General features: G+C 36.0%; 4 protein-coding genes across 8 annotated transcripts; 1 reads left to right on the top strand and 3 right to left on the bottom strand.

Moving 5' to 3' along the window:
- Nucleotides 1-856: 856 nt before the first annotated feature.
- Nucleotides 857-3,213, bottom strand: LOC6576036. Its single transcript, XM_032729331.2, has 3 exons — nt 2,975-3,213; nt 2,336-2,860; nt 857-1,171 (listed from the first exon to the last, which is right to left on the bottom strand). Exons 1-3 carry the CDS (start codon nt 3,030-3,032, stop codon nt 915-917), a joined length of 840 nt encoding a protein of 279 aa, XP_032585222.1. The 5' UTR covers nt 3,033-3,213; the 3' UTR covers nt 857-914.
- Nucleotides 3,214-4,141: 928 nt separating this feature from the next.
- On the bottom strand, nt 4,142-9,195 carry LOC6576035. The gene is made up of 4 exons (XM_002002002.4): nt 8,897-9,195; nt 7,699-7,784; nt 6,452-6,578; nt 4,142-6,333 (listed from the first exon to the last, which is right to left on the bottom strand). The coding sequence occupies exons 1-4, from the start codon at nt 8,964-8,966 to the stop codon at nt 5,993-5,995; spliced, it is 624 nt and encodes a 207-aa protein (XP_002002038.1). The 5' UTR covers nt 8,967-9,195; the 3' UTR covers nt 4,142-5,992.
- A 3,314-nt stretch (nt 9,196-12,509) lies between these two features.
- On the top strand, nt 12,510-17,497 carry LOC26527710 (mitogen-activated protein kinase kinase kinase 7). 4 transcript variants are annotated; one of them, XM_044008691.1, is made up of 7 exons: nt 12,510-12,655; nt 12,721-13,002; nt 13,055-13,231; nt 16,437-16,739; nt 16,807-16,956; nt 17,017-17,149; nt 17,220-17,497. In XM_044008691.1, exons 1-7 carry the CDS (start codon nt 12,611-12,613, stop codon nt 17,387-17,389), a joined length of 1,260 nt encoding a protein of 419 aa, XP_043864626.1. In that variant the 5' UTR covers nt 12,510-12,610; the 3' UTR covers nt 17,390-17,497. The 4 variants fall into 4 exon arrangements, with proteins under 4 accessions (XP_043864626.1, XP_043864629.1, XP_043864628.1 ...); XM_044008693.1 differs by lacking the exon at nt 12,510-12,655 and having other exon boundaries at nt 12,912-13,002; nt 13,075-13,231; nt 17,220-17,402; XM_044008692.1 differs by lacking the exons at nt 12,510-12,655; nt 12,721-13,002; nt 13,055-13,231 and adding an exon at nt 16,276-16,360 and having other exon boundaries at nt 17,220-17,402.
- Nucleotides 17,498-22,039: 4,542 nt separating this feature from the next.
- Nucleotides 22,040-26,464, bottom strand: LOC6576034. 2 transcript variants are annotated; one of them, XM_002002001.4, is made up of 3 exons: nt 26,361-26,464; nt 25,479-25,676; nt 22,040-22,601 (listed from the first exon to the last, which is right to left on the bottom strand). In XM_002002001.4, the coding sequence occupies exons 2-3, from the start codon at nt 25,534-25,536 to the stop codon at nt 22,222-22,224; spliced, it is 438 nt and encodes a 145-aa protein (XP_002002037.1). In that variant the 5' UTR covers nt 25,537-25,676; nt 26,361-26,464; the 3' UTR covers nt 22,040-22,221. The 2 variants fall into 2 exon arrangements, with proteins under 2 accessions (XP_002002037.1, XP_032584753.1); XM_032728862.1 differs by having other exon boundaries at nt 25,479-25,607; nt 26,361-26,442.
- Nucleotides 26,465-26,588: the final 124 nt, after the last annotated feature.

The following is a 26,588-nucleotide window of genomic DNA, read 5'->3' as shown; positions in this document are numbered from 1 at the left end:
ACCATATAGTATATTTTATCGAATTTTGCTTTACAAATTTGGCAATTGCATTTACTGTAGTTAAACGACTAGCAGATACACTGCTCTTTAAATATATATATTCAGTTTCGATATAGGGATTTTAGCAACATTTAATAGCTGACTTTAATTTGATTATTCTCTATAAATAAGTTTTAAATAACTTTCTTGTATTTACTTCAAAATTCTATGAAATACAAAGCATCTATATAGCTTTAAGTACTGATCGCTTATCGAGCCCAACTTCTACCTGTTACATATGTACTATACTATTTATTACACCGCTTTGCAAAGCTGTACGCAAACTAATTTTAGATGCCAACAGCTGTTCGTAACGGAGCACAAGTTGCCTTAAAAGCCAATTCGTTTTTAACGTTGCTTTGTTTCCGATATTTGTGCGCAAACGGAAGATTCGTTCATCACCTAATTAAGAACGTGCAACGCCTTTCGTGTCAGTGTCCAATTGTCTGGCTGTAAATCGTTCAAATTGCGGGCAGCGATTGCCACTTGAGGCCTAATGCTATCAGTTGATCAGTTTGATCATCAGTTATAAGCAATAGAAATGAAGTCACATTGATTTCGGTTTCATTTCTCAGCTTATCAGCTGCTGTAATTGATTTGTCATTGCTGTGGACTGTGGAACGGGTAGCCCGAAAGAAGAACGAAATGAATGGGCACTTTCCCTAGCACGAGCCCCTTATCGCCCCGGGCCAATTGTACAACTAGGCAAAAATAGATCGGCCGCTCATTAGCTCACCGCGAGTGGCACGTAATTAAGATCGAAATAGACTTGAAATAGCGCCCACGCATAGCATGCACACATATTTCAATATATATATATATATATATATTTGTATATTTTATTATTATAAATTATATATATTTTTGTTTTGTTATCAATTACAGACCCACAAGGAAGACACTACGGCCAGCAGCGTCATAGAGAACGGTATTTGGCCCGATAAACGCCCAGTGCCACTGTTACCGTTCAATGAGCCGATGACGGCGGCATTAATCGGCGAATTACAGCCGTTGAATTCGCATAAAGTGCAGTCCAGCACACTCCAGCCATCAAATAGAGACTTGCAGACATCGCTTTGATTTTCATTCGTGACCAGGGTGCAGCCACGATTCGTTATTTCCGTGCCATTAACTGGGCAGAAACGAGATCAAGATCAAGTCGAGGTTCATGTGAATGAAAGAATTGTTAATAGCATTATTAATAATATTAGTATTAACATTAGTATTATTACCAATATAACAGTTGGAATTTCTATAAGCCTTAGTCGATAGACTGTAAGTATATTTCTTATCACTCACTCATAATATTATAATTTTTATTATCAATATCATTAACAATTTTCATTATCATCATCAATATCATTTCATCCTAATCAGGTCTTATTTTTCAAGTTTTGCAACTGCTAGGCGAGACAGACTTCCGAATAGACGGAGACATAATAAGAAGTCAAATTAGAGTTGTAAATTAGAAATGCCCGGTAAACTGCTTTGACTATATAACTCATATCTAAAGTTTGCATTTGAGTTGCCAGTTGTTCAGCTAATAACAATAAATAGGCCCATTACATAAGCATTGTTCAATCAACGCGCTAGCTAATCGCTTTTCCATCTGTTACCGCGTCCATTTATCATGCCTCAGCGTACAACAGATAAAAGATGTAGATAAACTCTTGTGCATAATAATTCACATTTCTTAAGCATTGATCTTAAGTGTGATTATTTGAATTATATGATTTAATATGTCCACTGATATCATAGCAAGGAAAACGAGTGTAAAACGTTTTCTTGGATACCACTTAATCAATGCAAACAGTTTGAAATGTAGCGATAAGAAGCAACAGGTAGAGAAGCCGAACGAACGTTACAAACTTAATAAAAGAAAGAAACTATTTATTGAGTCAATTATCAGGTGGAAAAGCTGTTTTTAATCTTTTAAGTTCAAGTTCTGTTTGAAATGGAAGATTGGCTTATTAAGGAAAAAATCCAAAAATTCTCATACCTAAAGTACTAATGAAGACGTTTCATATAAGATGTAGATCAAATTTTAGATTTTCCAAGTGTTTTTGATTCCAAACATTACTATACATACATATATATCAGTTAATTAATCAGTCAGCTATCACTCTGGCATAAGTCAGTCTGAGATCAATCAGTCTGTCATCAATCAATAAATCAAACATCAATCAGCCAATGATCAATAAGTTATCAAGCATTAATCAGTCAATCGTCAATCAGTTTCTAATCATTCTATGAGTCATCAACCATTCATACAATCATATGCTAAATCCATACTTACGCCCTAGACTTGCTATATAGCAAACGGCTCGCAGTGTACTCTGGATCTGTCGCTGAGTCTGGCGACTGATGCTGCGTTTGTTTCGATAATCGTAATCCTCTTCTTCTTCTTCTTCTTCCTCGCTTTCGCCATTAGCGGCGGCTGGAGCTGGAGCTGCTGCACCAGCTACTGTGCCCGCGCCAGCAGCAGCAGCTCCAGCCCCATTGGTGCCAGCAGATGCACCTGTGGCAGCATCCTCCTCATCACTGTCATAATCATCCTCATCCTCGCTTTCGGATGCGGCAGCTGGTGATGATGCCGGTGCTGCTCCTGCAGTGCCTGGGGCAGTTGCACTCGCTGCCGGAGCAGCTGGACTAGGTACGGGCGCTGGATTGGGTTTCGATGCAGCGCTGGGACTTGATACAGCTGTACCTGGCTGGCCAGTTGCACTCGGCTGCTCTGCTGTCAAGGCTGGCACACTGCATACCTCCAGCTCCGTAAGCACCGACTGCTCATCACAGTCCTCGCATGTATAGCAACGCAGTGCTGCAAATCAGGAAGTCAGGAATAACGTTATCTGCTCCACTCAACGGATAATTTATCCCGATCCATATCTATCGCCCAATTAGTTTCTTCTTTTTTTATGACAATTTCACCCACCTGAGGTGCCGACAGAGTAAAATGCCAGCAACAATAACAATAGGTAGATGAAACGCATTTTGCTCGCAACGACGATTATGAATATTTATCCTGAAGATAAATATTACTCAAAATATTCAATTGTTAGATGACGTGTCACTGCGGCCGTAGCTACCGAAAATTTGAATTGAACTGCCAGCGTTGATAGCGACACGTCGTCGTCGTCGTCGTCAAGCTGCTGTGCTTTGGATGACTCTATCAAAAATTTTTACCGTCTGCCCATTTGCTATCAGCCAATGTGACGGCGAAAATAATTTGCGGTACTGCTGAAACATGTCGCGCACTGCGCTGGATGACATGTCGAACCGGCTCGATAGCATCACCAAAAAGAGTTTCAAATTAAACGTTTGGGCGGTTGGGTGGTTGGGTGGTTGTGCGGTTTGGCAAATTGCTGGTTGATTGTTGGCATCTAACATGAGTAATGGGAATATTATCACTGATTGGCAAAAGACAACGTAGGAAGCCAAACTGTAACGATCAACAGGCAACTGTGCTACACTAGAAACTGTTAGACAGTCAACCAATTATCATTGTAGATGCTCTCTACTTTGTTGCATGTCTTCAGCTACAATTTTCTTTTCGAGGATATATCAAAATATTGTAGCTGCACTGTATAACATTGAACTATTATATACATCAATTAGAGGAACCCCACCAGCTGTGTAAAACTGTTATATAGTTACTATTAAAATAATAGCTTGTGCAGTAATACACTTCTAGGCTCACACGGCTATGCTGTTATCCTGTTATAGTTACTCAATTTGACATACTGGCATACTGGCATACTGTTATACTGATATTCAGTCATATTGCTCAACTGTTATACTGTTCTACTAACCAAAGTGCTGTAAATAAAAGCCTAGCAATGGCGAGTGTTATACTGTTATATTGTCATACAGCATTGCTTGTGCATTTTATTTGCCATATTTTCATTTTGCTTATAAACTAAAATGAGCTCTACAAAATTGCATTTGTTTTCAACAATTTTAGCTGCAATCGAAATGTGCAGATTTATTTGTTTTGTTTTTGCTATTTTTGCTTTTGGGCGTGGCCGTGGGACGTAAGCACTTAATTAAGCTCGCTGTGGAGTTGTGTTGCTCATTGTTTTTTCATTCGTTTATTATTTCACAAATAGTTTTCTGTATTGCTTTGTTCAACTTTTCTAATTGCACATTTAATTAACATTTGTTGCACGGTTCTTTTTTATGATTTTTTTTCCCTTATTGTTTTTGTTCTTGGTTTTCACACTTTTGTTGATTGTTTTTAGCGTATTTCGAAAATCAGAGTATAAATACATACATTTTCATTCTAATATATTGATATACATAAACATATATAGATATATAGTTTTCTTGTAATATTATTGCTTAACACTCAGATATCAACGGGATTTTTTCTAGCATATTATATGATTCGCACACTCTTTCCACTGTATTTTCGTTAGAGTATAGTAAAAAATGTTTTATCAATTGATGTTAGAGTATTCGGAATTCAGAATGCACAGAATTAAATACATTCAGTGTGTTTTCATTTTTTCTTTTTTATTTTAATATTTAAATATTTTCTGTATGGTCTTGTAAAGCACATCTATTTAAGTTCGATCTATCTAAACTACACATTCAAATAGAATACCATGAAATAACCATGAATAAGCAACTAAAAAGTGCTTATAAATTTTCATTTTTAATATAAAAAATTATTATTTCTGCTCTACCGGCTTAAAGCAAAATTAACTAAAGATCGGTTTTTATTTATTTATTATTATTATTGTAGAGTTATTTCATGGTATCATTCATTTAAATGTTATATATATATATATATTATATTTATTCAACACTCCAATGTGAACAATAGAAAATTAAAGGCATTTGGTGAATTCATACTTAACTTTCAGCTTATCAACATTTGCTCAAAGCAAATCAATTACAACTCAATAAAGCCATAATAAAACATTTCAGCCCAACTACCTGACAAAATTCGTGTTAATTGACCAAGTGACGGACTCTCAATCAAATGAACTGAATTGCAAATCCTTGATATAAGACACATACATTGGATGGTTACCTTTACCTTTTCCCTTTTGCTAATTAAACATTAAATTTGTCTCCTTATTTAGTATGTTATTATTATTATTATTTTTTTTTAGTTTTCTCATTTTGTATTTTTTTTCCAGCCAATCCGCCACTGCTGCAATGCAATGTATCGGTATCTCTGCAGTTGTCGTTGTGTATCTGTACCTTGTTTTCGTACTTGTATCTTTGTAGCTGTGTTTTTTGTAGCAATAGATGTGTATCTGTATCTCAGTCGCCGTAGCTGTCTATCTGTATCTGTGTTTTTGGTCTCGTATCTGTGATTTGGTATAGGTATATCTTCAAGTCGGTCTCTGTATCTCAGCTGTCTGTAACTGTTTTTGCTTTTCTATGTCCTAAAATCTCAGTGTCTGTATGTGTAATTGTAACTGCTTATTTATAGACTTTTTAAATTTCTATCTGTATCGGCTTCACTTTCCACATTTATAGCTTAATTACTGTATCTCCGATGTTACCTGTATCTTGGTAGCTGCTGTTATGTATCTGTGCTGTTGTATATCCATTTATAGCCGTAACTATATATCCGTAATTACAATTCGGTTTCTCTCTATGCGTTTGCATCAATTCCTGTTGCTGTACTTTTTTAGGTGTGTCCGTGTAGCTGTTGCTGCTCACCTGCATCTGTGAGCAATTCGTTGTTGTTGTTGTTGTTGCATTCGTGTTCCGCTGTCACTTACATATCTAGGGCTTTGGTAGCAATAAGAGTGGTCGGGCTTTGGGGTGGGGTCAGGGGGAGGTAAGGCTTGTATGCTGTGATTTTTCTTTTTCTGTATCGCTCAATGGCCACTCGAATATTTACAAAAGGTAAATGATAAATGTTAACGTTAACTCAACCTAAATGCAACCAATGGCGCCAGCCATCGCCGTCTATCGTCCGTCGTCCATCACTTCAGCAGCGAAGTGGTCGTGCCCAATGCAGCAGGAGCAGCAGCAGCAGTGATAGTGGCCCCAACAACAGCGATGATGTCAGCGTCACTGCAGCCGCCCCGTTGCAGCGATCCGTTTTGCAAATGTCACAGAAGAACTCCTCCTCCGGCGCCTTCTCATCCGCATCCTGGCCATAGCCTTTGCGTCGCTGCTGCTGCTGTTGGTCGTGCTCGCGTCGCCGCTGTCGCTGCCCGCCGCTGGCATCGCTGGTGATTCGCAGCTTCGAGCGCAGGATATCGCATGCATCCGAGTCGCCAGTGTCCAGCTGACAGAAGCGTGCGGTCACCAGCTTATTGGTATTCGCTGCGGCCAACCAAATGAAAGGAGAGATGAAATGTTAGCTATGCAAAGGACTTTCACAATATCCAATGCAAAAATATGAGCTACATAGATAGATCGAAGTGAATAGCTTAATACTCACGATCAGTTGCGACCACCTTTTGGCAATTCATGAGCGGATGCTTGTTGGCCCCATTATCGAAATAGGAGAACTTGTTCAACTCGAACAGCCAGGTGTCCAACGACTTCATTTTGTCCAATGTGCATTCCTACAATCCCAACCATTTTCAAGTGTTAATCATAAATATCTATAGTAAATATTTGTACATGCGCAACACGTATGAACAGTGGCTAATGATTAATCAGACGGTGCCAGTCCAGTTCCCCACCTAACGGGTTGCTAATTGTGCTCATAATTGCAATGCAGCTACCAGCTCTTATCTTATCGGTGTTGTTATCGTTATCGTTATCATTTGTAGTTACTGTTATTGTTGTTATTTTTATCGGAGGTGCAACGGCCTTGCCGTGCATCATGCATTGGCAGAATATAAGCATTCAGAAGTGCAGATACTATATGACTTGGCTAATACTATTTTATACAGTTAAAAATTACAGTGAATTACTGGGGTTTCCCCTCTTTGATGAACCATTGACTAACTTAAATACATATATGCAGTGGAATGCAAATAATTCGAATGGGATTAGCATATTTTGCGACTGATAGATAGATTTAACTCTTGATTTGTAAGTGAATGGAATGAAATTTGCTCAAATATATTGGAAAATACTACTCAAATTATAATTGTTTCACGAATATAAAAGTTGTTTTGCTTAAATGTAGAACAAGACTGACTGACTGTCTATTATACTTTAAAAAGCTTAATCAGTAAACTGAAGTCTGAAAATTCAGTTGCCTCCTACTCCATGCCTAGATCCTTGGCTATAGATTAAGCTATAAATATTCACTTAGTAATGCCAAATGCATTTCCAAGTCAGACTGCCAGGCATGGTTGAAATATAAATGAAATGAAAAACGCATTTATAGAGTTGTCCCCCAAGACGGTAGGGACTCATGCCTTTGGAAGGATGCCAGCACATTCCTTCAACGGTCACAACAATGACGACAACGGTGCACGTTTCCGTTTCCGTTTTTCCGATTTTACCACTCTCTAATTTTTGCTTTGCTTTTTTTTTCGTATTTTTTTTTTTTATTTATTTATTGTTTTTTTTTTTTTTTTTGAGAATATATGTACAGACAGCTTTTAATTTAGTACGAGCTGCACTTTGATTAAGGTCAACGGTGTCTGATTAGGTGAGTGGCATTAACCGGGCAAAGGTTAAAGGCATGCCCGATGCTAATTGGTAGACTCGAGGCGTCTATCAACTTACCTCCGCCACAATGCTCGAGTTGGACTTCAGATCCGCACAACTGGGATTGTCGCTTGAGTCGCACACAAAGCATTTTATGGCCGCGCCTGTGGGTTAGGCAACAAAATATTTTCTGATTTTAAAAATAATTTCGAAAACTTAAATATATATATTTTTTAATTTTATTATATACTAATAATAATATTTACTGAATGGTGTGTTGCTACCTTTTAAGCAACTTAATCAAAACAGAAATGAAGTAGATATATTTCTAAACTCTATAGAAGAATTCAGAATACATAGCCTATGCGACGAAAGAGCTATTTATATAAAGTATAACTCTCACAAATAAAGCTGAAGGCGATATTTGATTTATTTAAGGTCTCGACATGAGAGATTTTAATGTCTTAAGAGTAACGGCCCCTTAGTCTTCTCCCATTTCAGATACAAGCACAACTTGCATATCTTTAGGCTGCGGTAGAAAACTTATTTTTATATAGTTTATACAAAATTTGTGTATTTCACATCAATTTATTATAATTTTGTTACTAGAAACGAAAAGCTTTTAGCAAAAATTTAGTTTTAGTAAATTATTTTAATCTAATTTCAAATAGTTTTCATGCTGCACTAACAAAGAGATGAAACAATAACTGAAAGAGCAAATCGATTGGGTGAAAGCCTAATTTTATTTTGTAATTTGCAAAAATAAATTGTAACTAGCTCCAAAATAATAACAACTTAAGTTATTTGCTTGAATATGACGGATCCTCATCCAATCCGGATCAGGCATAAGAAATCACTATTTATATCTCTATGCATACTTTGTGGGATTTGGCATGTAGCTGGGAATACGTGTCTTTATACTTTTCAAATTAGTATTAAAGTTGTGGGACACGCCCAATGGATGCAGCTCAAGTCGAATATGGTGCTCGGTATTTCTGATTGTAAGCCTGTAGAGGCTTTATGGCATTAGAAATATTAATTTGCAGATATAATTAATAAATATTAGTTTATGTGTGCAGAGATCAGATATAGTCAGTTCTTTAGTCACTTTTACAGAATTGACCTAATTTGTAGAGCAGAGCATTTTGCAGTCGATAATAGACGATATACTTTTATTGGAGTTGAATAATGCTCTTATTTGCACTGTTAACAGAGTTTCTATATTTTCAGCTATTCAAATCCACACACACACACACGCACGCACACATTTACACACCTTGTGATATGCAGCATAGAATGGGCAATAACAACAAAATAGCTGACGACCTAATCGGGCGATGGCACATTTTCGCGCAGCACTTTTCTTCCGCTTTTCACCAGCTCAACAAATTGCACACAACACAATTTTCTGAAGCTTTACTTTTGCTTTTTGAGACAAATTCTCGATTTTATTTAATTTATTTTATATTATTCCTTTTTATATATATTTTTTTCCGCACTTATTTTGAGAGACGCGTTGAGCAGAGTTCCTCTGGCGCTAGCGTTGGCCAATCGCAAACTGTTCGAGGAATTTTGAATTGTGGCTGTTGCTGGCGTTGGCTCCAAAGGACAAAACGGAGACGTCATCGGCAAAATACACGAGCCCCCAAGCCGAAGTCACAGCGACACACGAACATTGAGGCATGCGGGGTGCGGCGCGGCTTGAACCAGTGTTGACAACATTGCACAGATTTCCCTCTAAAATTTAGCGATTTACATTAGATTAGATCGCTTGTTAATAAATATGTACATAAGTGGTTTAAAAAAAAAAACATTAATTATCATATCAAATGTAATAATTATTATATAAGCCGAAACATTTTTTTGTTTCTAATTTACTAAGCTTTTATCGAAATTTTGAATATTTCAAAACCAGTTCAGTTTCCATAAAATTGAAGAAAATGTTCAAGAGACTATAGAAAAATTTTATTAAGAAATTTTATTTCAAGCAAAATTTATTTAACAATTATCTTGAGCACAGCGCTCAGTGCTGGTGCTTTTGCATGCGGCTGTATGTGTGAGTATGTATGTTTGGGTGACATCACCTAGTCGCCCACTTCTGAATATCCTGATTATTTTACTATGACCTTTATTTTTAGCTCTTTTTTCTTAGCCAGAAACTCGCTACATTATGCTGGTTGCTCTGATTTGGACTATGTGCCTCTTGCGGTTCTCCAACTCCATTGTCCTTGTACGCTGCGTGGGTGCGTCGGCCCGCAGCGCTCGAGTGGCTCTGACAGTAATAACCTCTTGGCTCCCACATGGCTGCGAGCCACAAAGAAGGTTATTCAAATTCCATAAAACGTACCCACATGCAGCCTCTAAGTCGCCCCCTTCCTCGCGCTTCAAAAACTGTTGCAGTACATATACTTTTTGCATACATGTCTCTCTATCGGTGCTTAGGACTTATCAATCCAGCCACCTCTATAAAATGATGTATGCATAGAAGAGCTTAAAGGACAGGCACAGAAGCCGCAATTAGTTGGCGCCCCAGAGCGAAAACTCATCCGGTTCGTGGAGTCGTTTCGCCCGTTCCGCTTCTCAGCCTCGATGTTAGCCTTGGCGTGGGCGTTTATTTATCGCATTCAACATCCTTTCTGAGTCCTCAGACAGTGCAACTGGCAAGCATTTCAAATTTATTATAAACAATGTAGCCCCTGATTGGTGTAGGTCACGGCCCTGAGCCACTAGAAAATATTTAGCATAACGACTTATAATATGAAATATTTAATAATTTATTTAATACTGTTTCGCATTTCAAATACTTTTTAAGTCTAACTTCTCATTTTGCTTTATCTATATATACATATATATAAATATTTTTATTTTTTTCAGGTATGCCGATTAGAGAATTCGGGAATACTCATTTCCAGACCAAAATCTTTATTTTATTATTATATCTATCTTGAATACATACATTACATTTTAGAAGATCAACAAAATCGAAATATCCTTCTTCGAGAGAGTATCAAATAAATTTTAGCGCCAAGTGTTAGCTAATGGGGTCCTTTGTTTTCAATGTGTAAAGAAAGAGCATGAAGCTTGGAAGAGCTTGGAGAACTATTTGTTGGAAGATCTGCTTGACCTCGTAGAAATACCATCAGCCGGTCTTTAAAAGTCTTTTAATGAAAGAAAACGCAATTTTTACGGGAAAATTCTAAAGTAGAATCAATGCTAATATCAATTGAACATATACTTAAATTAGAATTTTTAAATTAAAAAGCTTACATTCAAATTGAAACCTATATATAAATAACTCTGAGCTCTTAGTTATGTGGAGGGCGAAAAATCTGGAAGAGCAATTCTGCAAACGATATGCGAACGGAGGCCAACATTAAATAAAAGCTCGCCAAATTTGGCGTCTGTTGCGTGACAAGGTCGCATGTTGAACTGAAATGGACGCGATTGCGTCCAGTTGCAAATCGTCGGTGACGTCGACGTTGATGTCATAATTTCTTTTTTTTTTCCCCCTCTTTGCTCTGTCTTTTATTTTTATTTTATATTTTTTTTACGTTGCATGCTTTTTGGGCACATAATTAAACATGTTTTCGCACGTTTCCCACTCCGTACCCATTTCTCTTTCCGTTTTGTCCAAAGGTCAGCCAAACCCCTGGCCATAAATTATGTTTTCGATTTTTACAACTTGACATTTTTACGCACATAACACGGCCAGCATTGCCTCACCTCATTTCCTTCTAGTTCCACCCATTGATCAGTGAAAATATAGCACAGCAATGCCGGAACGCTGCGAGCACGCAACTGAAAAGTTCAAATTCTTATCTCAAGCACTGTTATATGATGTTTTTTACACCGTGAACCCATTGAAAATGGGAAATCAGGGTATAAAGATTTTATGAAACGTATGTATCAGGCAGAAGGAATCATCGCAGACCCCACAAAGTATATATATTCTTGATCAGGGCGACGAGATGAGTGGATATAGCCCTCTACGTCAATCCGTCCGTCCGTCTGTTCGAGATCTCAGATATAAGAGTTATAGACTTGCAATTCTGCATGCATACTCGTGAATACCATACACAGCATCATATTTTTTTCGATAGCTCATCCGATTTCTTTTTAACGAGAATAATCGGCAAATTTATTCCGCTTATCTGCCTAGTTTGACTACTATTAGACCTAGAGACTTCAGATTCACTGCGTATACAAATTTAATGAATACACAAATTTTGTAATTTACAGATTTAGAATATTATTCGAGCCCAAATTGTAAAAATTGGAATATACGAACATTCAAACAATGTGAACACGTTGTAACCGTTTCTTGAAGAAACAAATTCTCATCGTATTGCCCACACTGCAGCACAGCCCAAGCGCAGTCGCTTATAAGTGCGTGTGGATGTATGTGTGCACGTGTTTTTTTTTATGTGTGCAGAAAAGAAGTGCTGAATGATAAGAATATCAACTTGCAGGGTTTAGGGTATCTTCTTGTCGAGCAGTCTCGACTAATGCACTCTTACTTGTTCCATACTCTATCAGTCTTTCTGTTTCTCTCTCTCTCTAACAAAACAGACTGTAACTGTAACAGAAAAAAATTAAATTAAATATTAAAATATTAATTCGTTAAATCGACTTACATGCATGAAGATTTGTATAGTATGGAAAAATTTGTTTTCGATTCTCCAGATCAGTAAACTCACTAACCATATGGTGTGTTGTATAGTTAATAGTAGTGACACTCCAATATGATCATCGATGTGACCACTGACCAGAGAACACAGTAAATATGGTCAGTGATGTGACTACACTGTATATATCGATACAATACACTACACTGTTGCAATACGATAGTTATCGACTATTCTGATTGGCAATACAGCTTTTATACTGACCCCTTATTACGCTTATCTCCAGTTTGCTGATTATTTTTTTGACTCACAGCTCTTGCCAATTATTAGTTGATTAAAGTCGTTTTCTGGTAAGCAGTAAAAGCATGGCTGCAATAATAAATCCTAAGTATATAATAGGCAAGAAAGAGGTAAAAGCTCTACAGTTAATAATTATATAAATATATATATGCATATGCCGTTTTATTCATTGTAGCTACTAGGCGAGGGAAGCTATGGGAAGGTGTACACTGTGGAATTGAAAGTGGCCATAAAGGAATTAAAATCTTCAGAGGCAGAGAAAATTAAATCATTTGAAGCGGAGGCCACGAACTTACTTCGCGCTCAACATCCGAATATTATAAGATTATACGGCATTTCAGGAAAACACACACTGGTCATGGAATATGCAGATAATACTCTCGATAAGTACATACATAACGAGGAAAACAAAATTACAGAGCTACATCGTCAAAATCTAATGCTTCAGTGCGCCGAGGTTTGTGCTCTTCAGTTATTAATGATTAGATAACCAAAGTTTTTTATAACAGGGAGTCGCTTATCTTCACAGTCTGACACCGTTGACACTTCACCGCGACCTGAAACCCGCAAATATTTTACTTACAAATGATAACTGTACGCTAAAGATTTGTGATTTCGGAACGGCACGAGAAATACGTACAGAAATGACAGCCGAAAAAGGAACTGCCGTATATAGGGCACCAGAAGTATGTATATCGATTTTTAAATGGAATTTGAATTTTTTGCACGTTCATACAAAAACACAAGCGATTATTCCTAGTTATCCGTGTCTCTCTGCGATTAGGTATAAACGGTCTGATCATTGATCATTTCAAAATTGTTTACATTTAATATTTATGCATTTTTCTGTTTCGGTCTATTATAACTATACAGATCAACGAAACCATGAAATACACTGAAAAATGCGATGTCTATAGCTTTGCCCTTATACTCTGGGAAGTAATGTCTGGGAAAAAACCCTTTGCTGACCAAATCAAAGAAGTTATAGCGATTGCATACCAAACGTCTGTTAAAAATCTTCGACCAAATTTGGACGATGTGCAATTTTGTGTGAATAAAGAAATTATGAAAGATCTGATTGAACAAGGCTGGGATAAAAAGCCATATATGCGTCCGTCAATGAAAATGCCTTATTACTTAGCCTTGATCATTCCTCGATGAAATACCTAGTAAAACCTTCTAGCGAGGATTACAAAGATGCTACAAAATCAAATTAAATTTACTGGTACTTATATACGACCGGGATTATGGATACTCTGATTGAGCAGTTCAAGACTCAAATAAGCGGCAGTCAATGGAAATACAGTGGAGTCCGCTTATAAGATGCTCAAGGGGCTGACGATTTTACATTTTTATACCCGGAGTATGCTTAAACCGGACGGAGCAAAAAAATTTCATATGTTTTAAAATAAAATAAATTTTTTATTAACACAAAAGAATTGCAAAAGTTAATTTAATAATATGGAAAGTCGATATTGCCCTTCATCTCTCTATCTCTCTCTCATCTGTCACTGTCACGCGCACAAGTAAACGTATTGAATTTATATATATATATACAGTCTAAAGTCAAAGAATGTTGTGTTACCTTTTAGCTGAACTAATTTAAGCTTTGATGAACGTAATACAATAATACAACACAATATTAATATAGTTAGAATAAGATGTATATCAAGTTAAAATGAAAACAATGACATTGATCTTACCATTCAATGGATTAATCATTTTGATATTAAAGTGATATTCATCGTCTCCTTGCCAAAACATCATCATACATATATAATTTCCGCCCCAAATGAAATCATTTGGAAACAGGCTAGTAGGGAACGCAATGGCCCTCGTGGCGGGACCACTAATGCCAATGTCACTTTACCACTAAGGCAGCACAAACCGGGCGTTTCGCCAGCCAACTTCAATGTGCCACAATGCTGGCAAACAACGTCCATTGGACCAATGCAAACCAAACGATGTAAGGTGTAGTCGATGGTGCAATCATATCGAAACGCTGCTCGATTGAAATCATTACTTAAACTATTTCTTCTTGCACTTTGAATATTATTCCTCTCGTTTCTCGTTTCTAATCTAGCCGTTTCACGGGCTGCCTTTCTTTGCTCTCGTGTTTGAGAAGCACGAATTAAGGACCTTCTTTGCTCCATACTAAGGCGGCGCTCTTCTCGGGCGATTTCTCGTTCTTCGTCAGATAATTGACTCACGACATTCCGTTGACTAATTGCATTACGGGTCCGCTGGGAAAGATTAGATCTTCTAGGATGCGGCATTTTTATTAATTGTAATACTGAATATGCACTCGTATAAAACCACAAAAAACATATATGTATATATATGTATATTTAACAACGTATTTTTTATGCTTAACGTCCTAATAGTCGGTGAATAACTAAATAATGGGAAAATATCGTCGCTTTAAGTGGATTGTCGTTAAAAGCGGAAACGTACTAAGTAGAGGGGCTCTTAAATATAAGTTTGTATGAGGACCAACTAAGGCATCGAGTCGTTATAACCGGATTCCACTCCAGTTACACCATGAACATCAAAAAGTTTCTTTGATTAAAGTTCGAATTACTAACCTTTTAACCATCTTTTACTAACCTTTTGGCTACGCTTGCTGAAGAGTTGACGGCACTGTTTCAATGTTTGTAAAAGTTCTATTCTAACAATACATTGATATTAGAGCCTCTAATATCAATGTATTGTTAGAATAGAACTAATTTAGAGGTGCCAAACTATCGATGGCACTATCGTGGAGGACAAAAGTATTTTGACAACACATTGCAAAAACTCTAACCGCTTATTTCTGCGTGCTAAGAGAGGTAACGGTTATATTTTTTAGAGAACAAACATAAAAAGTCATAAGTGACCAAAATATTGCAGTGATAACATAACTCATTATTTTTTTTATAATTATTTGCATGGCGGATTATCATTTTATTTATTATACAAAAGTATTTTGACATTCCTTTTCAAATTCATTTTCGGTAATTCGCTTGTATTAAAAAATACGTATTTTTATTTTTTTAATTATTTTTGGTGTTCTCTTTATAATAGCCATTATTTGATCATAGTTATTGGTAAATTATAGGCAAACAACGTGATTAAGTGAAATCTTTAAAAAATCAATCGGTCACGAAGAATAATGCAGGTATTTCCGTGTCAACACGCAGAAATAAGCGGTTTGAGTTTCTGCAATATGTTGTCAAAATACTTTTGTCCTCCATTGTACATATTTAACAGAACGCAACTATCGCGTGTGATTACCCATACATACGCAAAAGACAATTCATTTAACTCAAGCAAACGATCGGTGCTTGACTTGAGCGAAACGGAAACTGAAAAAACTGTCTCGCTCAGAGCGCGAGTGAGCTAAACCATAAGCGACAAAAACAATTTCTGTCTGAGGCGTTTTTATTGTGTGAGTGAAAGACACTTATCTACAGACAACAAAAATCGATCACTACAATAAAAAACATAACTTAAAAGTTTATAGGTTTTAGCTATTTAGTTAATTCAACTTTTATCTTAAAATGTAATTTCACAAAATTAAAGTGTTCACATAAATTCAAATTTTTAAGGCTAAGAATCACTCTTTTTTATTGCGACTATCGACCGCTATCGATGGTTTCGAAATTACTATCGTCCTCAATCGATGGGGTCCACCATCGATAGTTTGGCACCTCTAATCGATATGTTTAACTATTGCAACTCAATAATTTGATCGCTTATTCGGCTTCTTATTAGTCATCTTTTACATTTAGAGAATGAATGATCAAATTGAGTGGAGTAACTTAAAAGTTTTAGAAGTATTTCAATATATTATACAATCAAATGTGTATATAATAATTTTACTTTAACTTTACTAAATTATAAACATTCTAGATAATTGACAAAGGCTTCTTTGGTGTGAGCAAGGCGGCAAGGTTGAAAGATTCTTCTAGCAAGAAAGTCATAAGATTTATTAAAATTGAAGATACACAACAAGGCGAATTTGAAGCTGAAATCAATACTTTTATACAAATTAAACATGACAATGTTTTATCAGTCAACATGGTTAAGAGTCCCTACCAGAATTTTCTGGTTATGGACTTCTCAGAATTTGGCTCACTCTATAAAATTCTACATGTAAATAAAGATCTACTTTCCGATCTACTCCTACTAAACTGGGCACAACAGTTATTACTGGTATGTTCTATGTGTTGTTGCTTTCAGTTTATGGTACAGTTAATTAATCAAATCATTCACAATCTAGGGTATTCGGGCTTTACATGATAAGAATATTGTTCATGGCAATTTAGGTACTCGCAATTTATTTCTCTTCGACGACAATATGGTATTGAAGATATGTTTGGATCCAACTAAAACGTGTGGAGCACCCATTTCCGCTTATACGGCACCTGAAGTTTGTATATCTCTCAAATTACATCTTACACCTATCATATCTAAGATCATAAATTTTTAGATTCTTAAATATGGACGACGCACAACCAGGAGCGATGTGTACAGTTTTGGTATTATTCTTTGGGAATTGCTATCAAGGAAGATACCCTTTAATGATACAACAGACCAAATCCTCGCATCTATGATCTTAAGCGGTGAGAGAGAGAGCTAACCAAAATTCGATCAATTAACTTCTTTAACTAATTTACGATGTTAATTTTAAAGGTAAACGGCCCGATCTGGAGGAAATGAAAAAATATCGATATATTGAAGTATTGCGAAGTGTGATCAAGCAATGTTGGAATGAAGATCCAAACAAACGGCCCGCAGTGAACATTTTGAATCTTATATTCAAATACGATTATGACGAAATTAAAATATTAGAGCGTATTTAAAAAAAAATGGAGTCGAAGTAAAATAAAACCCGGAAGTATAACGCAAAGGAAATATAGAGACTATATTTCAAATGTGAGAAACTATGTAATTCGGACTATATATTTTAATAACTTGTTATTTTTATAACCTTATATGGCTTATCATCTCATCGTCATCATCTGATTATAGAGTATGCCGGAAATGGAACTTTCTAAACGTTCACAAAACAATTTTTAATTTTACTCAAAGCCTGTGCTCACCAGCTATTAATAATTAGATACCAGGAAACGAATCTGAGAACTCAAAATCAGCTGATTTACGCTAAAAATTTGCGATGTCAATAGCTATGCTATTGTATTCTGGTAAGTAACTGTCATTAAAAGTAAGGAAAACTATGAAAAGGGCCATGAAATCATATCATATATTAGTTTAGTGAAATGTCCGTTTTGTTGCCCGCTCGTATAAATGTAAAGCAATTAAAACAATAAAGACTTCCAAATTTCAAGTCTATATATTCGCGGGTGGCCTCACATATAGAAATATCAAGATATTTTAAATACGTCCACTAAGTTGAATGCATAACGTAATATAAATATAAATCTAATAAACCTGAGTTTCACACCTCGAAAGCCAGGTTACCAAAAAAAAGTACTGTTAAATTCCTATATACAGTCAAGTCTCTATAATTTGTACCCTGCTAAATCAAAAATCGCGATAAGTCGAAAATATTTTAAACCCTTGAAAATTTGTTCTCGATAATTTGAATTTGTGTGTAAATAGAGATTTGATATTTAAAATATATACTATAGTTGACAAGCCAATATAAACAAGTAAGAAAGCTCTAGTCGAGACTACTCGACTACGAGATCCCCTGAACCCTTGGAGCAATAGCTATTTCAATAATTTTTCGCGTCTTACAGCTTACACAAGAAACACGCACACACACACACACGCGCACGCACACACAGGCATACATACACATACACACACACACACACACACACACACACATACACAAACAATTACATACATATACACACACACAAGCATAAACACGCATGGGCGGCAGTGAGCGCTTACTATGAGAACTTAATTGCTTAATAACTTTTTTGTGGACGTACGATCATCATGAAACTTTTAGATTATGATTATGACATGGATATGCATGTAATTGCCAAAGCACAAGTCTCTAGTATTTGAAATACGCTTTTTACAAAAGTGAGGGTGAGGGGGTGAATTTAGAGGTGGGGGGTAAATTTTAACAAAAACCGAAATTGTATAAATTGCATATAGGCATACATTAAAAATTTGGAGACTCTAGCAATAAAGGTGTAGAAGATATAATTTTATAACTGGTTTTCGATAAGGTTTTTTATCGATAAAAAAATATCGGGACGAGTTATCGATTTTTAATGATAAACTTGATATGCGCGCTGTAATTACGAACATTTAAAAAAAAATTTGAAGTCTCTAGCTCTTATATCTTCTGAAATCGACGCGTTCATACATACGGACAGACGGACAGACGGACGGACGGACAGACGGACAGACGGACAGACAGACGGACAGGGCCAAATCAACTCAGCTCGTCGCCCTGATCAAGAATATATATACTTTATGGGGTCTGCCACGCCTCCTTCTGCCTGTTACATACATTTCAACAAAACCATTATACCCTGATTTCCCATTGAAAATGGGTTCAGGGTATAAAAATAAAGCGAATATATCAACAACGAGAAGAATTCTTTTAAGTCAGAATCTTTTATGAGCACAGTAATAAACGAAACTGTACGTACAAATATAAATATGTATACATACGTAAAAATCGCTCGCAGTTGGATACAGGCTGTTCATCTGCTCAGATTAGATTTCTGCCATTCTTATAAGAAATTACGAATTATCAATCAATGGTCATTCATTTTTATTTCAACATTGCGACAATCATGTTATTGTGAGCATTTCAAACATGGCTGCTATATTAAACGCAAATAATATAGAACAAGAAGAGGAGGTAATAGTTCTAAAGTTAAAGAAATCATGTACATATATAATTGAGATTCAATTATATATAAACGACATATGCTTTGGCTCTTATCTTGATGTTGACTCATTTTTTTATGAAGGTAAAATCTATAAGCAAACATTTCAAACTTTATTTGTAGATACTAGGCGGCGGATCCCAAGGTTATGTCTACCCTGGAAACTTTAAAGTTGCTATAAAGCAACTCAGGTCTTCAGAGGCAGAGATAAATAAATCATTTGAAGCGGAGGACACGAACTTACTTCGCGCTCAACATCCGAATATTATAAGATTATACGGCATTTCAAGAGAAATATGTACTAATCAAACAGTTTACAGACTAATCATGGAATATACTCTTAATGGAACTCTTCATTATTACATCCAAGAAAAAAAAAGGAGACGATTTAGCCCGTCAAATTCTAATGCTTCAATGCGCCGAGGTTTGTGCTCTCCAGTTATTAATGATAAGATAACCAAAGTTTTCTATAACAGGATATCGCTTATCTTCATAGTCTGACGTGGATACTGCACCGCGACCTGAAACCCGCAAATATTTTACTTACAAATGACTACTGTACGCTAAAGATTTGTGATTTCGGAGCGGCACGAGAACTAGGCACATATTGACTTTCTTGCTTAGCCTTGATCATTCCGCTATTAAAAATCTAGAAGAGTCTGATCATAGGGATGATCCAAGAATTAATGACCAGAACTGAATAATGAAATTTTTAGTTACGTTACTCCTATTAAAAATTGATAAACAATTAGATGATCTCGCCTTTTGATAGGCATATGATCGATAGTTGAATCGATTTATTTGTGAATCATCATCAGTGGCTCAGTTGACTCAAAGCTCAATGTCCCGGGAAGCAATAGCAGAACCAAGAAACGGAGAGCGCTTTGCTTACGCACCCTTAAAATTCAACCACAAGAAATTAAAGAGTAACAACACCAACAAAGTGGAGAAGACAAATTATTGGCTTGTCTCTCGCATAGAATTCAAAATCAATTTTTTTTATTTTGGCGCCAAAGAGTCCACGAAAATAAATGAAAGACTCGCTGAATGAAAGTTGATGTGTGTGTGGTAGAGTGAGATGAAGGATTTAGGGTGTGGTGGTGGGCGGTTAGCAAAACGGAAGCTACAGATGCTCTAGATTTGGACGAAGGCGCCAAACTGGCGGCAAAGAACACACACGCAGTCAAATCCCCCATCCCAACAGTTCCATTCACAATCATATTCACAATCACATTCACAAACAGTTGAGCTGGCGACAAAGGCAGTAGTAAAATGAATATAGCTTACTTGGCGGGCTACACGTACAGTGAAATTTGGCCAAGATGCACCCACCATTTGACACATACATACATATTAAGAAGTCAAATGGAGTAATGGTTGGGAGTTGTATTGGCACAACTGGTATTCTTATATATAGATATAAATTTATATACATAAATCTATCCAGCGGTTGACCATCATTTTATTGATTTACGTATTGAACTAAAGCTAAAATATATATGGTTCGGTTCGTTTCTGGCAGAAATCACTGTACACGCTTACACCCACTTATATAATATATATATACACCAATGTATCTCTGTTTCTAATGGACAACAACAAATCTTGAGCAAAGTACAGCGAGATGTTAAAGGACGTCATCAAGTGCGTTGGAGGACAACAATTTGTGTGTAGTAAAAATGTTTTGTCCTCAATGCCAAAGGGTCAGCATGTGTTGTCCTTGCAGCATCATAACTGCAACAACAACAACAACTACAATATATTTAACGAGAAGGAGGTCCAACGATTGCAATCGAACATTATCAACTGCCCCATGCTCGTTCACGTATATAAAATAAATATAGTTGTCCTTCGATTTATCATATACGAGCTCTAAGGTTGCACGCTAACAATCGCTAATAAACCTCATAACAAATGTAATTCACAAGTCCCGGGCTTTCCTCACACGACCAGCAAGACGGATCCATATACCCACATTATACGTATTAGAAGTTATGCTATTCGTTTTGGCCGACAATGAAGCTGCGTAACTTTGACGCCGACTGCGGGACTGCCACTAAACAATTTGCCAGACATTTTGGCAACAGATGTACAAAAAGAACAGAAGAAAATCCTTGCTGTATATATATATATATACAAATCGAATAGCACTGCAAATGAATGGATATTATTGATTGGTTGGTGCGAAACTCTTTTAATGTATGAACAGCTCAGCTAAATTTTTGTCACGATTTATAAAAAATATAATAATAAAACAATAAATAAAATTGCCGAATCAAGGCTGAGGCCCATTAAAGCGACTGCGTAGATACATTTTTTATATACATTTAAATTAATTTAAGAAATGCTCAAGTTTACAAACTACAATTTTCAAAATATTTTCTGCTCTAAATTAATTCAATTAAATACAAATAAAAAACATAAAATAAAAAAAAAAAATATATATATATATATGGCATGATTCGAAATTCTGCAAAATAAATAAATAATAGTAACCTATGCATGAAAATGTTAAGCAACTATTCAAGTTCCATTGGGAGCTGGAAATATCCCAAGTTAAATATATATATGGTCGAGCTGCTGAAAAATGCCCAATCAAGGACCGAGAATATTCATAAAACGATCTGCAAATTTCAGTAGAATACTTGTATAATTATGAAATACACAGACAAATATGGATTACATACTTAAAGTAGACAAGATGGAAGATATACATATGTATATAAACATAGACTGTTAGGCTGATGGATAATGTTATTAGGTTTTTGAAATTATTCTTTCTGGATGAATGCAGGCTGATGAAATGCACGGCCTCAGTGCCGCAGCAAGCAGCCGAGAGAGGCGGCCAGGCAAAGACTTGTGGTCAGGAAGGAAGCGGGACTGGCTAACGCCGGCGCTGCATTGCAGCCATCCTCGCTGCAGGTGCAAATGGTCTGCTTGTAGCCCTCGTTGTCGGCCGTGAAGCAGGCGTTATGCGTTTTCTCCTGTATCCAGCCGCAGCTACGCTCGATGCGCCGCTCCTCATTCACATCCAGCTGAATGATCGTCTTGCGGCAGAATGCCTGCTCATCCCCCTTGGGCGCACAGTCCCTCAAGTATTGATCGTCCCGCTGGGCGCGTGGCGTATTCACCACGAGGCTGACGCAGTCCTCATTATCATGTGAGTTGCACTGGTGGCAGCGCAGGCCGGAAACTGAAAATGTAAATATTGGTGATATGAGCAACCAGTAGTAACTAGAAATGAATAAAAGGAGTTTATGCGACGGATGTGAACGACTGCATAATGCCCGCCCATATAGTAATCAGAGTCTGTCTTAGACTTTTAGATATTTATTTAAAGTGGAAGCCAAAGATTCAAGAGATAAAACCAAATACTCGTTCACGCTTCAAACGAGAACTGAAATGGACAGCTTGGCAAGTTTATTAAGACATATTGATTTAGAGTAAATATATACTAAATAAGTTGTAGAAATATATCTAGAGAAAAAATATGGGGTGGGTGTAACAAAGCGCTTAATAGTCGTTCATAGATCAGGGCTTCTAAAAAAGGTGAGCGACTGCAATCGAATATCGAACTAATCGAAAATCATCTGGAATTGCCGATTCTAATCAGAATAATAATTATTTTCAGCGGAAAAGTCAAGTCTTTGGGCTCTCAACAAATATACCCAACATTTTAATATTTGATTGCTCTGCAACTGGATTTGCCTTGCAGCCTTGATTAGAATAGAAAAGCAATTTGTCAGCGATACTTCAACGCATATGCATATAGAGTAGACCTTTTGAATGGCATGCCAAATGCACCGCCCTTTTCACATGGCCAGACATTTTGACAGCAAATTATTTTATTAGTCCGCCAAAATAACTGAGCCACCTGACTGACTGACTGACTGACTGACTGACTAAATCCCGAGGCCTGTGCTGTCCTGTTCTGTCCTGTCTTGAGCTGAACCTACTGAAGACTTGGCTAAATAATTGCATGTCAACTCCGAGCACTTCTTGTTGAGTTTCTTATTCTGTTGCTATTACCTCTGACACGCAACAGAGTACAAAAACTTAAGCTAGACAGAAGATGGCATAGGTATCGACCTTTGGATACTCTAGCTTAATCTTAATCACAATTTAAACCAATTAATTTTATTTTCCAGTTTGCTTTGAGATCAATAGTTTTTAACTACTTTTAAAATGTTTCCGATGTCGTTGCATGAACGCTTTTTAGGGGTAACTCTCTTTAGCTCTCAAATTCTCTCTTTGCATCACTCAACCTGTTGTCCACTCTCTCCCTTTCACTCTCTTTCTAGTCTCGTGTAATCAATCGCCCATTCACTCACTTTCTCCCTCCGTCTAGCTCTATCTATCTCTATCGTCTTTTCAAAATAATATTCCTTTCTTTATATATATTTTCCTCTATCTCGATTTTCGTAGACGCTAAAAGACTCTTTTAACGAATATCAAGTTACTTCAAGAGACTTGACTTTTGGATTAATGCCGTTTAACTTGGCGTATGCGCAACTTCTTGTTGCTTCTTACTTTGTTGGTTACACGAAATCCCTGACTTTTGGCCTATGCATCGTCGCTGTGGCCGACCCTTTGGTAATTAAGCCGGGCTAATAAAAACCAGTTGCCATAAAAAAGCAAGAGAATAAAAGCAGTGAAAGAATACAGAACTTTGCATTTTAATGTTGGATTTGTAATATTAGATTCGAGATATCGTATCTGACATTTGCATTTTACATTGCACCTTGCGGCTTGCGGTCAACTTAAGCTTGAACTTGTAGCGCAGTGCTTGACAATAGTGCGCCAATGAAACGCGTAGCACTCATATAACACAAAAAAAAATAAGCCCTCTAAATACTCAGTCAGTATATAGAACTATAAACATATACACACGTATTTATATACCTAAAGATCTATAAAAGTTTCTTATTTGCGCAGCTGATTAACACTAAAGAGCTTTAATGACTTAACATCCTCAACTGTGCTGGAATGTTGTGTGGGGGAAGTTACATTTAAGTGGTTCACAACGAACAAGCAAAATACAAAAACTCCATCCAATTGAGCGTCATGCCTGATCTACTGTGTTTATACATGTAGCTATGTATATGCAGGCAGGAAATACCAAACATTGCGTTTAAGTATATTATATTTTTGTATTTTGAGCTATGTTCAATTTTAAATATATATTTTGTGTAAACCTTGATACTACTTCAATTTCACAATAGAATAGAAAATTTATAGTTTTTTACAGAGTTTGAAATATCTATAGTCTTACAATTTCATTTACTAATAATCGAAGAAATTTTTGAAAGCTATTTTTCATGTTTTTCCATTTCACTAATAAACTTAAAAGAACATACGTATTATAACTTTACAAAATAGTGATAACTGAATTATGTGGCAATCAGATATGTTAGAACTTCTCAATTGTACAGGGCAATTTCATAACTATCTATCAATTCTGGTTAAAATTAGTTACAATATGTTACTGGGTATCTAGCAGCCTAATAATCAATCTCATTAATCAAACAATTGACTTGCTAACACCTGTTCGGGTGTCTATTTTCCCGTTACTCATGTCACACCCAAATGATAAACACCAAAATCAATTCTTATCAATTTAATTAATTATAAAAAAAAAAAACAAAATTGAAAAAAAATGCTTTGTACACCCTATCTATTATCTAATAAAGAGTGTTTCGGGCGTTCCACATGAATGAATTTAATTGAAAGGCCGAAAAACTAGACAATCACCTGGCTGAATCAATTAAATAATGATTGAATTAATTAAACAGCAAATCCAATATTATATGAATGAAAGACGATACCCATTACGAGCTTAAACTGCATATGATTACACTAATTATACTGATTTGCTTAGCTTAATTAGTGATTGATTAAATAGCTGATTTATTTACGATCAGCACCTGTTTCAAACCGAAATATGCGATTGAAACTTTTTTTTTTTAATCGAACAAGTGGAAACCCTGTGTTATATTACTCTTAGCTTCATGTTTATAATCCTAGTAATATTCTCCCTAATTACAAGAGCACACAAGTATAAATTATTTACCTGATAAGAGATTAGCAATAAGAGCGATTATCACGATGTAGGCGAGCGTCTGCGACATTTTTGCTGTTGTTGTTGTTGTTGTCTGTGTTTCTAGGCAGCTGACTCCTCTCCGGCGAAGTTGTTCCACAACTAAGTGAATAAAAACGTCTGAAGTATGATCTTGACTCTGTAAAGTCGTTAGCTTTATCTTTAGATTATCTAGATAATGCAAAGTAAGCAAAATGTGTAAAAAGCAAAATAAAAACTATTATGAGCAAAATAATCAAATGTACTTAGCTTAAAAATACCCTGTACGTATTAAGAAGAAATAAAATACATATATCATTAACAAAAGGTAAACCTTAGATATCTACCAGGTATTTATAGTTACGAAAGGAAAATTGAATTTTTGACTTGAGGATAGCCTTAAAGAGTTGATAAAATGGAAATTCAGAGAGAAACTGAAGGTTTACTTACAAAATTGCACAAAAATAAAAGGGGAATATAAGAGATAACCGTGATTAAAATAATAATTTTTGAAAAATACACAAATATTGCGATACTTTTCAAACACACCTCGTGGGTCAATTCACTCAATATACCCTTTTTATTAACTTTGAATAAGGTAAAGAGTATAATTGAATATGAATATATTTACGGATTTATTTTACAATCTGGTTTTTGTTGTTCGTCTAACAGTTGATTAGCATACAGTGTTATGCATTTGAATTAGCAAGACTGTATTTGCTTAGAAATATATTGAAGATAAACTTTTAAGCATTCTTAAACAATCATTTTCTATTCAGATTTTATTAGCGTTATTAACATTTTATATGATACACTTTGCACTCAATTAAAAACCGAATTTATATGAAGCTTTTCAAACACAAATTGAAAACTCACAATATTTTAATATTTAACAAATAATAGTTGTTAAGTCACGAGTTGAACAACTTGACGCGCTCAACGTCCAGATGAATCTGAAAACTTGTGTTGAGTTTTTCAAAACAAAATGATTTGAAAAACGCGAACACGAGAAGGTACGAAGAATCAGACAGCAGCCAGCAGCGAAGAGAGTGTTAGAGAGAAGGCAGCTGAGATTAACTTGCGTGTGAATGCATGCATGTATGT

This window comes from Drosophila mojavensis, unplaced genomic scaffold (genome assembly GCF_018153725.1).
Source record: "Drosophila mojavensis isolate 15081-1352.22 unplaced genomic scaffold, ASM1815372v1 contig_36, whole genome shotgun sequence".
NCBI lineage: Eukaryota > Metazoa > Arthropoda > Insecta > Diptera > Drosophilidae > Drosophila > Drosophila mojavensis.
This window is presented reverse-complemented; position numbering and strand designations above follow the sequence as displayed.